The 18,006-nt window shown below is 36.6% G+C and overlaps 1 protein-coding gene across 2 annotated transcripts in view; it reads right to left on the bottom strand.

Moving 5' to 3' along the window:
* Positions 1-6,904: 6,904 nt before the first annotated feature.
* Positions 6,905-18,006, bottom strand: part of LOC125238006 (facilitated trehalose transporter Tret1-like) — a 37,570-nt gene continuing 26,468 nt past the window's right edge. The window contains exons 2-9 of one of the 2 annotated variants that reach the window (XM_048145277.1): positions 16,729-16,898; positions 15,967-16,120; positions 15,250-15,382; positions 14,465-14,619; positions 13,014-13,088; positions 11,496-11,690; positions 10,184-10,365; positions 6,905-9,852 (exon numbers count right to left, since the gene is read on the bottom strand). In XM_048145277.1, the coding sequence (XP_048001234.1) occupies positions 9,780-9,852; positions 10,184-10,365; positions 11,496-11,690; positions 13,014-13,088; positions 14,465-14,619; positions 15,250-15,382; positions 15,967-16,120; positions 16,729-16,898 (1,137 nt within the window). In that variant the 3' untranslated portion in view covers positions 6,905-9,779. Of the gene's footprint in view, positions 10,366-11,495; positions 11,691-13,013; positions 13,089-14,464; positions 14,620-15,249; positions 15,383-15,966; positions 16,121-16,728; positions 16,899-18,006 lie in introns of both variants that reach the window. The other variant, XM_048145276.1, reaches the window with a different exon arrangement.

The following is an 18,006-nucleotide window of genomic DNA, read 5'->3' as shown; positions in this document are numbered from 1 at the left end:
GCTGTAAAGCAGTCATCGATGCAAAAGGCTTTGCTACAAAATACTAATGTATTTACACTATATAAATTAAATATTATGTATAATTATACGTTATTTTCATTTTTAGAGGTACTTAAAGCCAACTTCACTTAGTTGGGGTGAGGTCGTGTTAAGTTATTTTATGAGTATACAGTAATTTTGTCATAATTATAAATATATATTCATTATTTAACTTTGTAAACCAGTAATTAATATATGTATTCTAGAAAAATAACTATACTTCTAACCATAAAAATTTTTACTTAAAAAATCCTAAATGTGATATGTTTTTGGCCGGTACTGTATCAAACGACATGAATACCATTGTTACAAAATACAAAACCATGTTGTGTGAATACGGTCTCCAGTGCGCTATTCCGTCAACAGAGATAACGCGCGAGGCGATAGTTGATGGAATGCTACAGTCGTCGTGCATCGACCATGCATGGGTGCGAAGGCGCAGTGTAACGCGCGCCGCCGCACACATGCTCACCTGTAAGTTATCCGACCACCACATGATAGGTATACGTCTGGACATAGTTGCAAGCAATAATGACCCGAATGTGCGCGCGTGCCGTTATGTGTTAAATAACCGTAAAATAGTAGATCAGCTGAAAATAATTAACTGGTCTGACATGTTAACAATAGATTGTCCATTAATGCTGTATGAGAAAATATGTATTGTTTTTAGCAACATTTATAATAAGGCATTAACACAATGTAAACAGGAAAATAAACGAGAATCTCAACCATGGATAAATAAAGGGCTAGAAAGTATGATTGACCAGAGAGATAAATTATTTAGAATTTGGAAACGCAACCCTAAAAATATGAATTTAAGACTTGAGTACACGCGGTACAGAAATAAATTAAATAAAATTATAAATGATGCTAAGAACAAGTTTAGGCAAAATGAAATTATGAAGTGTGAGGGTGACTTTCGAAAAATATGGGGCAAAATTAATAATTGGATGGGTCGAAATAAGGGAAATGTAGACAGCACGATTATGAAATATTTAGGGAAAACTGATAATATTGAAAATATCTGTAACCACTTTTCAAAGACATTTACCCAGGAAATTGTAAATTTAAAGCATAATTGTAATCACAAGTTCCTAGATAGGAATTCGTATGTAAACCAGAGTAATGTGTCTTTTAGATTTAAAAATGTAAATGGCAGCGATGTCGAAAAAATTATTGATAAATTGAGTTATGGCAAAGCACCTGGTATTGATAAGATTAGAGTACAGGACATTAAATATGTTAAAAAGGACTTAAGCGTAGTTTTAGCCAAATTTATTAATCTCTGTATGTCAAAAGGTTTATATCCAGAACAATTAAAGAAATCCTTAATTAGGCCAATTTTCAAGCAGGGCTCTCAGTTAGATTATGCGAACTATAGGCCAATTGCTATCCTACCTGTTATAAATAAAATTGTAGAAAAAGCTGTCGTAGAACAAGTGAGCTCTTTTTTAGAACATTTTAATATAATATCGCAAGCTCAGCATGGCTTTAGGAGGGGAAGGAGTACCGCGACGGCCTTGACCCAGTTCTCTAATTATGTTAACAAAAGCCTTGGCGGCGGACAACAGGTAATTGCTTTATTTATTGACTACAAAAAAGCATTCGACACTTTGGATCACGAGCAGCTGTTGCAGGCGATGGATGAGTGTGGCATAAGGGGGCCTACGAACGCATGGCTGCGTGAGTACCTAAGCAATAGGACCCTGCGCACGGCCATAAACGGGGAGTCCGGGGCGGACGCTGACGTCACGCTCGGCGTGCCGACCGGTTCGGTATATGGGCCGGTTGGGTACATCATGCATGTGAACAGCGTGGCCAACGTGGTGCAAAACTGCACGGTCTACATGTATGCGGACGATATGTGCCTGTTGTTCGCCGGTAAGGACGTCATTGAAATGGTGGACAAAGTGCAGAGGGATTTTGATAATGTCACGAAATGGGCCCATGACAATGGAATAATATTAAACTTAAATAAAACAAAATGTATGCATATATTTTCACCATATAACAGAGTAGCAAAAAATGTAACAGATAGAGATATTAATGTCATAGGGCATTCATATGAATGTTTTCATAATAACAACTTTAATTGTACATGTAAGAAATTAGAAGTAGTAGATAAATTTAAGTATTTAGGATTGTTAATTGACAAGCACTTCAATTGGAAACCTCACATTAATCAACTATGCAATAGGCTCAGGTCAATTCTAGGTCAGTTTTACCATCTAAATCTAGTTGTAAACAAACGCACTTTGCGCATTGTCTACCACGCACTCGCTGACGCATTAATAAGCTATGGACTCAGCTGCTACGGACTTACTTTTAAAACATATTTGGATCAAATAAAGCTGCTTCAGATAAGATTGTTGAAATATTTAGTCAGTTATAAAACTAGGAAAAAACACAGGCATAATTATGATGTACTATTCTCAACATGCAAGATTCTTCCCGTACACTCTAAAGCTATATACCTAAATGTATTAAATAGTTATTACACTAATGATTATAAATTGCCGAAAATAAGTAAAAGGAATACTAGGTCTGCTATGAAGCCGAGTCTAATACAACCATCAGCAAAAAATTATTATGGGAAAAGAGCAAAAGAATATATGATACCCAAGATTTATAATGAATATTCTTTTCTATTGAGAACGCCTAAAATCAGTATAGGTAGTTTAAAATCAAAATTGAAAGAAATTTTACTGCAAAAATATGAAAGTTAACTATTAAGCACCTTACTTATTTTCGGATGTTAGCTAGTGCCTACCTATAATTGTAAAAATAAGTATACCTAACTGAGTCTTCCAATGACTCGTCGCATAAGATTATTTTTTTTTTTTTTTTTTTTTTTATTTTTCTGTTTATTATTGTATCTACCTAAGTTTACAGCTACGCTGTCTCGCATGATAAGATTAAGATATGAAAGCATAAGTAAGTATTTTAAATGTAATTTGTCATTACTTAACATAGAGTAACCTGTTACTGGACAAATAGTGTACCTACATACCTTTACTTTATAGAAATAGATTGAGCGCAACGCCAACAAACTGCTCCGCAGTTTGGCGAAACATTAATGTAAAGTACCCAAATTGTAATTTTTGATAAAACAATAAAAAAAAAAAAAAAAAAAAAAAAATCTTTAATGAAATTGAGACATTTTTTTATATATACAATTAAATTTGAACTAGAACCACTAAACCTATACCCGCTCGCATTCCCCTTTTTTCTATTCTAAGTAAGAATCAGTTAATAAGTATCTGAATATATGTATGAATAAATTAAATTGTAATTGTTTACATACAACCTGTGAAGTTTGGTTGACAAAATTTGACGTAGGTGCTGTCATATATATTTTTAAAATGACGTACTGTTAATACCAGCGTAATGAAAATGTATTCCGATGAGTAAAAGAAAACATGAAACTTTTTTCAATTTAACCGAACTAGAATGAAATCATTTATACTCATTCGGTTATGTTCGTTATTTTCTTTAATAATGTGATATATTTTTATTTATTTTTTATGCACAAGCCTTGCACCTTTAAACTTTAAATGAGATTGGATCTCCACCTGACATTATTGATTTACCCTATTTATTTTGAGCACAGTTTTTCACTGGTATGGTTTTTCGTGTACGTACACTATTTTCTGTCAAAATATTTGTCAAATTTAAACGTCAACGCGGAGCGACGGGCGACACGTCTGCCTCCGATGAGCCGCTCAGGGCGTCTAATCGAAAGGAGAATTCTGACAGCAATGGCGAATGTATGGAAATTTTACGATAGTTTAAATTTAAGGTAAAATTTCTTTGTTGCCTTTGAGAGGAAAAATATAAAAAACCTCAAAACTTCTAGTCCATTTATCTGGCTTTTAGAATCACTTAATGTTATAACTAAAGTATTGAATTTTTTTAACAAAGTTTACTAAACGGCGACATACGTTTTTCTCATTTTAGGTCAACTTTGTGTGGGTTTAGTTATTACACCGTTAATAATTGGAGATTGTGAATAGTCAAAAGCTGTAGACACACTCTTTAAGATAATAACTACATTTATTTTATTTCATTTAATTTAGAAATGTGAGCAGCATTTGTTAAACGCCGAATGCACTTTTCGAGGATTTCGTACGACCCCCTCTTAAGCGATCTACAGTATAGTAAAAACCATATTGTTGAGATATATATATGTATGTAACCATTTTCACTCGCGTCGTGATCGGTATGTTAAGAAATGCCATGTTATACTGTAAATTAAGTAAATATCGACAGCAATGCTCAAACATTTTTTTATTTACCAACCCCCGACGCAAAACGACGGATTGTTATAAGTTTGACGTGTCTGTCTGTCTGTCTGTGTGTGTGTCTGTCTGTGGCATCGTAGCTCCCGAACGGATGAACCGATTTAGATTTAGTTTTTTTGTATGACAAGTGAGTTAGTCGGGAGTGTTCTTTGCCTTGTTTCATGAAAATCGGTTCACTATGTCGGGGTTTTTTCAAAATTTTAATTTGTGACTAGGTTATGTAACATTAAATTAAGTCATCAAGACCCATATTATAACAAATACCTTTATACCGACCAGCCGATATTTGTGAGAACCTGCATGGCCGGAATTTTTGTATCCTATCGCATAAACAATATGTATATGTGAGTGTGTTTAGTAAAACGTCCCACTTTGTCGGTTACCATTAAGGCGAGATTTACTTGTAAGTATCTTTATATGAATAAACTAAAAAAGCGGCTTTATAGCAATCGACAAAGTGGGGCGTTTTTCCGTGCACGCTCGCATATAATATCCAAAGGAAAAGACTAGACTAGTCAGCAATATGTTTTCATTTACTTTTCGCAGGTCATAATTTTATAACTACTGTTTGATTTAAATATAGCACTTCAATAATTTTGGTACTACCCACGCAAGGATCGTGAAATACATAGTAATTTGACACGTGAGTGGGGAATGAGTGGGAATGGGGTCGATTTTTAACACGTTCGCGGACGCTCAGTCACCCCTCTGGGACACCAATATTTTGTATGGGAATTTTTCGACTGCTATAGCATACCTGTCCTTAGACAGCTTATATTAGGGTTATTATGTGACGAGGAACGCTGTAGCATTCGGATGCTATAGCATACCTGACAAAATACAGAGTTAAAATGTGATCTTATGTGACACCGTATGCTATAGCATACGATGCTATAGCATACCGTGACACAATACTGAGTCAAAATGTGATCTTATATGACACCGTATGCTATAGCATACGATCCATAGATGGTGATACAGCAGATTCATTCTGTAGAATCATATCAAATAAAACATTTAGTGTTTCTGGCTGCGGGGATGATGCCCACAAATAAAAGTATAAAGCTTGTTCACGAATACAGAGTTTTTTGGTACAAGAAGAATTGTCTAAATGTGTATCTCCTACAGACTCTTTTGGAGTACCTAACTTTCGTCAGAACTGTAGTCACCCGTTTCCTCATTGAGACTAGAATAATGTTTGTTCAAACCTGCTGTTGTATAGGTGCTAAAGGCCTTCATTTGGTGTGATGATTTCTGGGTAGAACTTATCCACTACCTCTCACTACGCGATGATTCGCCCAGCTTTATATGCTATTTTACAAGCATCTAAACCAAGTTCAAGTAGTTAAACACCAACAAAATTCACTCAAAAAGATATAATTTAACGTAAACAGTCAGTATCAACCAGAAATAGGGTTTATTCACAATTATATGAGCAAAGCAATGACTAAGTACGAAGGAAATTACTCAAATAATAGGTGTAAACATGCTTCGGTTTTCTTAATTTATCGTAACCAAAATCACGGTGTATTATTATAAAACGACAGTGGACATGTTTGTTAACAAAACCGCAACACAAAAATATATATAAACTGTAAAAATAATTACTTATGATTTTTTAAACAATCCGTAAAATTGCGTTTGCGCTCGAAATTTGGCCACATTTCACGGGCCAACTCCCGGTGACACTCGCGGGGCTACTGCGCAAATTTCCATACAAAGAGGTATTCTATAGCATACGCGTCACAAAAAGGTGAACTCGATCTGTGACGCCACAGCATATTTTTTAACTGCGATAAAACTATGTAATGTTGCAGTATGCATACTATGATTCTAGTGAATGGTAGAGGAAATGTTGGTGAATAATATTATACTGTGAACAAGAAGATTACTAAGCAAACAGACGCAGAAATTCAAACCAAATAACGTATTCTATAGCATACGCGTCACCAGAAGGAGTACAAAAACGTATGCTATAGAATACGCGTCCGCGAACGTGTTAAATTTCGAACGCTCGATTCCTCATCATTTAAAAATCTATGAAAAAAGAAAAAAATAATCAGGAATGTTTTTGTAGCAAAATAAAAACATACGTACATTTCAAAATTGACATAAAATAAATTGAAATAAAATGATAGCTCAGCAGTTCTCGAAAAGTTTGTACAAAAATTAAGGGAAAAGTTAAATTTGTTTTTATTAATTCCTATTTTGTTACCAAGATTTTGTTGATGAATTGAGATTTTATTAAGTTTTATTTCGTCATTAAGGTTCTCTAGTATCTATATTTTCTTAATTATAACAATTATCCTGTATATATCTTGCGAAAGTCGAATTATATTACTAAATGTTGGTAACAAAATAGGATCAATTAAAATTTGCTGACGTGGCATTGTACAAAGTTGACGGGAATTGCTGAGCTATACTTAAGTATATGAATATGAAGTACCTACCTACTGGAACGTACTACGTACTATCATATCATTTCAAAATACTTCCAAGGCCCCTCTCTATGCTCATACCATACTCGTATAAGGGTTAAAATATGGATAAGAAAATATCCCAAGTTAACATAATTTAATTTATTTTCTTAAATAACAATGGCATTTTTCCACAAGTACATTATACAAGTACATTTTCGCCTAAAAATAGTTAAAATTGCATAATTATATGGATCCTACTTATGATTACATTTTTATCACATAGTTCAAAATTATCTTAATTTATTTATTTATTATTAAATATTTACGCGAAAATAAAAGCAAATTAAGTACGTAACATTATATTTATTTTATATTATATTTATATTTCTAGCAGAATATCACTAGGATATTTTTTTATAATTTAATAAAACTAATATGTTTTATTCCTTTTCTTCAATTCAACGATTACTTACTTATCTACATTTACATTATAACACAGCTCCTCGTATTACTTAATCAAAATTTAATTTATTTTTATAAAATAACATACCTAGTGTTTAGGTATGCTACACTATAGGTACATATATTATTTAGACAGATATATCGTCACTACTTTGAAAAAATCTCGTATCTCACACTACTGCTCCTCAAAGTAAAAACGCAGTAAGTCTATATGCATTGCATACATACTTATTACATTTTTTTTTCATTGACAGAAAAAGATACAAGTTTTTTTCAAAGTAGTGACGATATGGAACATCATTTTTTATGGTAGGTACTTACATCAAATCTTTTGGACTTTCGTCGTTTGATCTCAGAACATCATTTTTTTATCGTACAAGTATCGAATTGAATTGTTTGTGACAATAAAGTGAAGCAACTCATTTAAGTCTTGTAAATAAATAATAATTTAATAATAATCACGCAAATAAACCCCTTACATTTCATAAAAGTGTCAAAAGGGTTTCAACTCCGCGCATACCTCCAAAAAGTCTGGATTAAAATATTTTTCATTTCATTTCATTTCATTACAGAAACTTCATTGTTGCGTATCGACAAATACAGATAAGTAAAAAGCTTTCCATGTTACATCAATATAGACGGCCAACCGGCAGTAAATTTGAAAAAAAATATAGGCTCGCCGCCAAACTGACTCCATAAAACTCGTGATGCCTACCTTGACGTTGGCGGAATCATTGACGAGGTATAAAACTTTAAAATTGATTGAAAATGTAGGAGCGTGCCAAGATTTGGTTGACCGTCTAGTATAGTACATTACCTACTTAATATTTTATACGGAATAAAACTATAGAAAATACTTAAAAGGACTACAGCTGAAATAAATCCACACATCATATCGTCACTACTTTGAAAAAATCTCGTATCTCACACTGCTCCTCAAAGTTAAAACGCAGTAAGTCTCTATGCGTTCCATACATACTTACTACAATATTCTTTTCATTGACAGAAGAAGATACAAGTTTTTTTCAAAGTAGTGACGATATGTCGCATCGGCTTGATCGTTCGAGGTGAAACATTTGACACGAACATACATAAATACATACATGCACACATTATGTACAAACATTTATATTTTAGCTGTTGGAGTACATTTCATATTCCCTTATGGGCATGACCCCATTTACACTGTGCAAGAACTTTTTTTACATCTGCAACTCTCCATTAAATTTTGTTAGCAGAGCGTCGAATATACCGATTCGACGCTCTGCTAACAAAATTTTTGGTGTGCTTACAAATGTTTTATTGGACTCTATTGTTAAGTAAAATAAAGGCGACAGCTGGTAACTATAGCTATTAAAACAACTGAGTCGATAGTGTGTAACATCAACAGTTCGCGATGTAATCGCACGCGAGTTCGGGCGCCGTCTAAATGAGCCTTTATAAACATTGCTAATAGAAATTCATAAGGCGCTTAGTATTTTTTTTCCTCAGTTGGATATTAAAAATCCATAATTATAGATTATTATGTGACGACATTTTGACCATTTCCTTATCTTTGGTATTACTTTAGGAAACTTAGTATCACAACGACACATATCAGTAGTTTTGCTAGCTAAGTGCTTCTAGGCACGCTTATAGGTAAAGATTCTATTTGGCTTGAGATAGTAAAACTAAACCCAGCTTGCTACCAGAATAACATGAGCACCTGCATTCATTTAAAGCCAGGACAGTATTTTCCTTATCGATTTTTTCTCTCAGTGCCGATTTGAGTTTACCATTTTATTAGAATGCTTACATAATCTGTATATTTTTTCAGGCACATTAGGCACATAATTTATAATAGTTACAGTAATAGATTACAACAATGAAATATTTTTCTCCTTAAGAGTTTTGAATGGTTCACGGTTATTTTCATTAGACTTATATATGTAGACCGTGATTACCTATTTGATTTTTGTCGAGCTCCCGATATTTTGACGCAGTTGCATGCATCATGATCATGGAAATCACGGAAATCAAAAAAGTAATCATACTCGTATATCCCGGTTAATATAAGTCTATACATATTTCTCCTTGTTTACATCGGTGACATTCGATGACTGTCAAGAAGTTTCCAGCAAATTAAATCAGTACCTAAGTAGGTACTACTCAAAACCAACAAGGTATAGCCCAAACAGAATCTGATCATACCCTAGAAACTCTCAATAAAAATCTACTAGACTAGCTACAACTCAAACCTGAGGTCTCTGTTTGTCATTCTTCTCAATAATCCCAGTCAACTCCTTATAAATCTCATCAAGAGACCTTCCTCTGGTCTCCGAGAACATGATGGCAAACAGACAGGACCCGAAATAGATGAGAGCGAAGATGACAATAAAAATCTACTAGCTACAACTCAAACCTGAGGTCTCTGATTGCCATCCTTATTATTAATCCCAGTCAACTTATAAATCTTATCCAGAGACCGTCCCCTCGTCTCCGGGAAGAAGATGATGGCAAACAGACCCGAAGAATATAGACGAGAGTAAATTATGACAATAAAAATACTAGCTGCAACTCAAACCTGAGGTCTCTGATTGTCATCCTTCTTATTAATCCCAGTCAACTCCTTATAGATCTCATCCAAGGATCTTCCTCTGGTCTCTGGGAAGAAGATGATGGCAAACAGACAGGACCCGAAGCAGATGAGAGCGATGACAATAAAAATCTACTAGCTGCAACTCAAACCTGAGGTCTCTGATTGCCATCCTTATTATTAATCCCAGTCAACTTATAAATCTCATCCAGAGACTGTCCCCTCGTCTCCGGGAAGAAGATGATGGCAAACAGACAGGACCCGAAGTATATAGACGAGAGTAAAATATGACAATAAAAATACTAGCTGCAACTCAAACCTGAGGTCTCTGATTGTCATCCTTCTTATTAATCCCAGTCAACTCCTTATAGATCTCATCCAAGGATCTTCCTCTGGTCTCTGGGAAGAAGATGATGGCAAACAGACAGGACCCGAAGCAGATGAGGGCGAAGATGAGGAAGGTGAAGTGGATGCCGATGGCTTGGTTGAGGGCGTGGAATCCTTTCACTTGGATGAAGTTGGCGCCTTTGCCGCAGACGTTTACGATGGAGGAGACTTGGCCGCGGAGCTGGAAAAAATACAATGGCTACAAATGTTGTGCATAACAATAGCCTAGTATCCTACTAGTCAAATCAGCTTCTTTTTCTCTGTTAAAACGATTTGCTAATATGGAATTAGTTACTATGAAATACTGAGGGGTGACGTCACGGTCAATTCATTTACTTTATATCTTTCTCTTTGACTTATTAAATAGTGCTTTATTTCGTGCACTGCATAAAATATTTTATTTTAATATAGGAAACTAGCCTATTTTCCATCTTATTTTCTCGGGATGTTCCTATTTGTCATGCTTCATTCAACGGCAATACTTCTTGTACTTATGGCTGGCTGAAATAATTCGTGTCTTTCCGTGAAAGTATGATGGAAAACATTTGACACTATATCTATAAGAGGGTGTTAGTGTAGTATTTGTGTTGAGATTTTTCACGTTAAAACTCTGTCGTCAGTGCTTTAAACATCCAGTTTATAATAAGTGCCTACAAAAATAGAATAGCAAAATAATTTTGCAGGCATTTTTCTCATCGTATACTTACAAGTCCACCAAAATATAGTGCAGCTTATTTATGTAACTTCAGTGTCTGTTTATATTTAATGAATGAGAACTCATTTGCTTTGCTTATCTTGCTAGTTGCTAGCTACATTTAGTGCAACCCTTGAGTTGGTGGTGATGGTACTTACTCAACTCATCATCATTTCAGCCATTAATCCCACTGCTGAGCATAGGGCTCCCTTCGTGTACGCCACTTATCCCAGTCCTGGAATAATCGCATCCAGAAGTGCCCCGCAGTTTTTCAGATGTCCACCCAACGAGCCAACGGATGTCAGGCGCTTCTTACATCCGTTTTTTTGTAACATGGGTATTTTTTACGCGACTCAAACTCAAAATCGAGAGCTCTTTCGATCCTGATAGGAAAAAAAAATATCCCAAGATTTCCAAAAATTTTTTCGAACCTTCCATTCCGTTACCGCCATACAAAATGTATGAAAAAATGATAACGGAATGGGAAAAAACCTTAGGATACCTTTTTCTCCTATTAGGATTGAAAGAGCTCGCGATTCTGAGTGGAAAACACATAAAAATTTCCAAATAAAAAAAAAGTGGGGTGGACAACTTTGAAAATATGGACTATTACTCACGTGGAAGGTGAACATGTCGGTGATGACGATGTAGGAGACGGGCTGGAAGCCGGCCGCGTCGGAGACGATGGCGAGACACAGCGCCATCACCGGCACCCAGCCGGGCAGGTTCACGCCCACAGCTGTCAGGTAGAACCAGACTGACAGTATACCCATGCCGACGCCCATGGTGAATGATGTGCCTACTAGGAGTCTCTGAAATAGACGATTAAGAATTAGCCGGGTCCACACAAAGCGAGGCCCGCCGCAAGGCAATGTGCTCACGCGGAAAACGTGCTTCGACCGAGCAAAACGCGCGCATGCCTCGGCCGAGGCACGTCTATATAAGGGTCCCCCCACATCTAGCGTCTCGCGAGCGTCGCGTCGGGCCAACTGTATGGGCAAAGCCTGACGCCACGTCGACGTCGCGTCGACGCGGCGTCTTTTTCCATACAGTTGGCCCGACGCGACGCTCGCGAGACGCTAGATGTGGGGGGACCCTAACACGTTTGCCACATGAGCACATTGCCTCGCGGCGCGCCTCGCTCTGTTTGGAGCGGGCTATTGGTGATTTTACAAAATTGCACAGAAGTTTAGTATAAATTTGGACCTAATGAGTTTAGGCATTATTTAATGAGCAGGCATACTGAATAGGCTGTCGCCAATGCAACCGCTACCTATAGGTAACTGTATAGGTATGTTGCTAATCCACAAAAATTAAGAGCCTATTTTGAGGTTGCAGAGGTTGTGTGACTGTATCTGCTCTGTTGCAACCCCGAATTTGACGTGTACGTACCTTATATTACCTATAGATAGCGACGAATAGTTAAATTTATACTTTTTCGTAAAAATCTGTTTCAATTTGCATCTGTAAACTTTACAAATTATAAGGTCACATTTACACGATGCGAGAGCACTACATTGCGGTATTTAATTGGTGTGAAGAATCGCATGTAAGTTCACCAGTCTGCAAAGTTAACTAAAATCGCACGCGACTTCGCGTCTCGCCTAAATGAGCCTTATTAATGATTTTACTAGTCTTGATCATCTTGCTTGAATTTTTTTATGTAAATTGATGCACGAGGGATGCAGCTATAACGATATCAGTCACAAATGATGAGTATAAATGAATGTGCCTACTAGTGTAATACTTCTCAATTATAAACCAATTTACTGACATCGAGATAACTATGCACAATTACTGCTATTTACGATAATCACAACGATAGTCAAACGTTAATTTGACATGCCAATCATTAATTTATTAGAATAATCGGTAAACAATTTAATACACGTGACAAAAATATCGTGATTTAACTAACACGGCCAACGAGATGTTACAGTATGTATTATGGCCATATTATGTACTGTAAAAAGTTGTACGATACGCGTGAGATAAGGTAGTATTAAACTTGCAGTAGTAGTAGTAAACACTTGTATTTATTAGGTCAGTGAAAAATAAGAGTTAGACGAAGTTCAGTGTGGTGGGTGGTAAAGAAAGAAGATGTCTAGGAACTATACATTAATTACATAACGTACCTTCGTTCCAGTTTTCTCGACCAGTGCCGTTGCAGACATGGAACCTAGTAGCTGAACTGCTCCTACCACCATTACCTAAAATCAATGATAACAATAGATTAGTGATCAAAAGTTAAAACCGAAATAAATTACACATATGAAAGAAAAACCGGCCAAGAGCGTGTCGGGCCACGCTCAGTGTAGGGTTCCGTAGTTTTCCGTATTTTTCTCAAAAACTACTAAACCTATCAAGTTCAAAACAATTTTCCTACAAAGTCTTTATAAAGTTCTTACTTTGTGATTTTTTTCATATTTTTTATCCATATGGTTCAAAAGTTAGAGGGGGGGGGACGCACTTTTTTTTCCTTTAGGAGCGATTATTTCCGAAAATATTAATATTATCAAAAAAAGATCTTAGTAAACCCTTATTCATTTTAAAATACCTATCCAACAATATATCACACGTTGGGGTTGGAATGAAAAAAAATATCAGCCCCCACTTTACATGTAGGGGGGGTACCCTAATAAAACATTTTTTTCCATTTTTTATTTTTGCACTTTGTTGGCGTGATTCATATACATATTGGTACCAAATTTCAGGTTTCTAGTGCTAACGGTTACTGAGATTATCCGCGGACGGACGGACGGACGGACGGACGGACGGACGGACGGACGGACGGACGGACAGACAGACATGGCGAAACTATAAGGGTTCCTAGTTGACTACGGAACCCTAAAAAGTGACCAAGGCTAGTGCCTGAGGCTGGATTGGATGGAGGCCTCTAGTGGGTGTGCTTTATTCTGGTTTTCCCCTCACTAGCTCGGAAACACGTGTTTTGTCCTTTAATACCAGCGGGTAAAAACGCATTTTATCCACTAGTGGGTAAAGTAATTTGACCTTGAATAAAGTCAAATTAACTGCTTTAAAATTGATAAAAGTAGGTGAATCTAGTAATAAAGATGATTTACCATCTGTGGAACTACTGGAAGCAGTGATAAACGCATTTTTTGCGTTGTAGTTTCCTCGCTATAGTGAGGGGAAAAGTTTTGTGTTACACTCGGGTGCAAATTTATTTTACTTCTCGTGTGTTAAAAAACTCGTAAGTTCGGGATTCTATTCTCGAACCACTCGCTTCGCTCGTGGTTCAACTATAGAATCCTTTCACTTGCTCGTTTTTCAATTCCACACTCGGCGTTAAAATACAACTTTGCCCCCTTGTATAACAAATAACTATTTAATTTATATATATAGTGGTGTGACTATTTTAAGATAGCACAAGTTGAAATATTTTCAATAGATTATAATTTGACCTGTGTTAATTAGAATTGATCAAAAGTTCTACAATCCATAATTAGGTACTAATAAGACGGCTTTAGCACTTCCCAGGTACCCGTCAAACTGTTGGGCCACTTTGATGACCCAGGTTATGATGAAGGCTTTTCCGGTAGTTTCCTCATATAAATATTCTAACCTGCTGATTGGCAGTCAGCTTGATGTTGACAGAGTCAGCTGCCACGTCGAAGATGGTGCTAGCGTAGATGAGTACGATCAGGTACCCGTCGAACTGTTGAGCCACTTTGATCACCCAGGTTATTATGAAGGCTTTTCTCGTGGTTGCGTCGTGGACTGAAAAGATGGATATAAAACTTGACTGGTTACATATACATACATACATACAATCACGCCTGTATCCCATAAAGGGGTAGGCAGAACACATGAAACTACTAAAGCTTCAGTGCCACTCTTGGCAAATAAGGGGTTGAAAGAAAACGAAACTGTGACATTGCAGTGACAGGTGACTTGACTGGTTAGTATCACAATAAGTTCTCCTACCGAATGTGCCCTAATAATAAAAAGGCAAAGTCAAGATCATCGACATAAGAACGAGACAAAAGTGATGAAAGCAGAATATAATACAAATTTAAGAACATGACAAATCTGAATGATATGATCCAAGAAGATACCCCTAAGTCAATGGATTTTGTTAAATTCTACCCTGCCTTACGCCAGCTTGACTCCAACTGCTCAGAAAGAAGTGGAGTCAGGAATTGTAATTGTTCTATACGGACTTCTCCTACATGGTAATCTTTGGTCACGTGTCTCATTACGGCATGCAGGGCACGGTGCCTTTTAGCAACTTTCGTTATTACAAACACGCAATTAAAGCTAATAGCTGAACAATTTTATGAAGAACGGGACATTTAAAATGTGACAGCCACGATCACTCTGCCAGGAATAATAAAGAGAAAAACTTACATATAATGCCCCACGTGGACTTCGCTTCCAAGGTAGTCTGCTTATCACGGTAGATGATAGTGTCAATATCCCGGACCAGCCGGTCGTCAGTTAAGCTCGTACCCCGGAGCCACGCCATCACTTCCTTGGCCTCCTGCAGAAAAAAATAGAGCGGCAGGTGAGATCAACGTATCACGTAATGGATATCATTTTGAACCACAACTGGTATTTACTAGGGCTTGCCTTCTTGATTGCTCTAGCGATTTGGATTATGGCAACTTTCAAATAAAACCACAAGAGCACAGATTTGAGCTTTCAGTTTTTTTTTATAAAGTGCCATCACTGTAGTTCGTAAATTCACAACTTAAAAGGAGATGTCGATGTGAACTCTAGGCATTTTTAAGAAATTGTTTACGAAATTAAACTCCCGTTCTAATACAGACGTTGTGACGTTCTTTTTACTCCAGTTAATACTGTTATTAAGTACACAAAACCTGCCAGTTTATTTTTTTGTAAATAAAATTCCTTCCTTTCCGTTCCTTAATTAAGTTTTTATCCTTGGGATAAAATTGCCAAAGAGAATCTTACGCCTTTAGGACGTAGTTCTAGAAAATCATTAAAGGTCAGTTGTATCAAACCGTCTGTCACCGATTTAGCGTTCTGTATGAGAAGTTCCATAGATATCTGCGTGTGTTGTCAAATGTGGTTGATGCAACTGACCCTAAGATGAGTACTTACGTCAACCTTCCCCCTCTTGACGAGATACTCAGGCGTCTCCGGCAGCATAAGGAAGACTAGAAATATAAATGTTGCCACGCCGAAGCCCACCCACAGCATTGCGTACACGCTCAGCAGATCTGCTAGCACGTAACTTGTCAGGTAACCGACGTTTCTGGAACGGAAAGAGGTTACATTGGAGTCAGATGGAACATTTGAGTTGGTGGTTATTGCTTCATATAAGTACATCCCGACTCTTTAATGACGATGTAGACAGTAGAACAAGAGAAAAGGCTAATAAAGATATGCAGACTGGGTGGAAGATAAAGAGACCTGTGTCATTTGGGACTTTTACATTGGTAAATAATAAGAAATGGTAGGGGGTGGGGAATATTTACATCACAGAACTTAATTTAGATAGAAGAAACAAATTCATATATTTGTATAGGGGCCGAGCGTGTCAAATTTTGTACTGAAGTTGATTCTTGCCTGTAATTTTAAATATGTCTCAGGCTCTTGATTGTTCATAATTTTTGTGTTGTTGCAATTGAATATCACGTAACGAGGCATTTTTTATGTTTTGGTTGACTTCAACTTACAAAAATTGACGCCCGAAAGCTGCAAGCTGCGAGTAAAGACGGACAACTCAGTGGATTTCACTGAGTTCATTTGACACGCTAAGTAGATACGTTTGCTTGATCTATGGTATATATGACATCTGTGATTTACATGAAACCTGCATGAAGATCGCTACAAGGATATGTTACCATAAATAACACCTACCTGATTAATATGTAGAGTGATCCAAAAGCACTCCTGAGGTCAATGTCGCTGATTTCCTTGATGTAGCAAGGCATGATGATGTAGACCGCTGAGCAAGGAAACCCAGCCACAGCGCGAGCTATGATGAATGAGGACGGCTCCAGACTTATTATTTTTATCAGCCAATATGCCTGAAACGTAATTTAAATTATCATAACCTAACCACAAAATTTAAATTTTGAAAAAACCCCCGACCGCGGCATAGTAGACCGATTTTCATGAAACATGGCTAAGAATAATCCCGACTAACTCAGCTTTCAGACAAAAAAAACTAAACTTAAATCGGTTCATCCGTTTGGGAGCTACGATGCCACAGACAGACACACACAGAGACAAACAGACAGACAGACAGACAGACGGACAGACAGACAGACAGACACATCAAACTTATAACACCCCTTCGGTTTTGCGTCGGGGGTTAAAAATATATAAAAGAAGAAACTGACTAACTGACTGACATATCAACGCACAGTCGAAACCGCTGGTCCTAGAAATTCCAAATATGGCACGTAGGTTCCTTATAAGGTGTAGAGGAGCACTAAGGATATTTCAAAATTCACCTCCTAAGGGGATGAAATGGTTGTCCAAAGTTTGTATCGGGAAACAAGTACGCGGGCGAAGCCGCGGAAAAAAACTGGTATTTAATAAAAGTTGTAATATGTCGGGTCGGGGTTCCTGTTGCTAGGAAAAATCCAGCGACGTAGTAGATTTATACATACATAATATGGCTTTCTATCACAAAAGGTCCTATTTAAAATATTTAGCATAAGGAGACCTTTTTTGCCAGAAATATATATTTTTGTGCATACATTTCTTAAGTTTTAATTGGTGTTTTCTATATAAACGATTATAATTGAAATAGGTAATGATAAAATGAGGTAATGATAAAATGAGGTAATGATACAATGGGCGCATCGTATGCAAAATACCGAAGCGTATCGTATCGTGGTTATCTCACACTATAGCTCTTCCGTATATTGGTGCGACAGAATTGCGCTTTGATAGCCGCGGAGCGTTAATTCTTGTAACTTTGGCTAAGTCGGTTTCAAAGATAAGCGCTCAATTGCAATATCACCAAACCTACTTAGTACAGTCTAGTGTAAAAATATTGAAAGAAAAGAAGAAAGAAAAGACGTTTATTAGCACAGCATACTTATAACTTAAATATTGGTGTACAAAAGTTGCTCAAAAAGATGTCCTATGTATATCTCGTACAAATGTCGACGAATTAAGAACTAT

This window comes from Leguminivora glycinivorella, chromosome 22 (assembly GCF_023078275.1).
Source record: "Leguminivora glycinivorella isolate SPB_JAAS2020 chromosome 22, LegGlyc_1.1, whole genome shotgun sequence".
NCBI classification, from domain to species: domain Eukaryota; kingdom Metazoa; phylum Arthropoda; class Insecta; order Lepidoptera; family Tortricidae; genus Leguminivora; species Leguminivora glycinivorella.
Note: the sequence above shows the minus strand (reverse complement) of the source record. Positions and strands in the feature narration are given on the sequence as shown.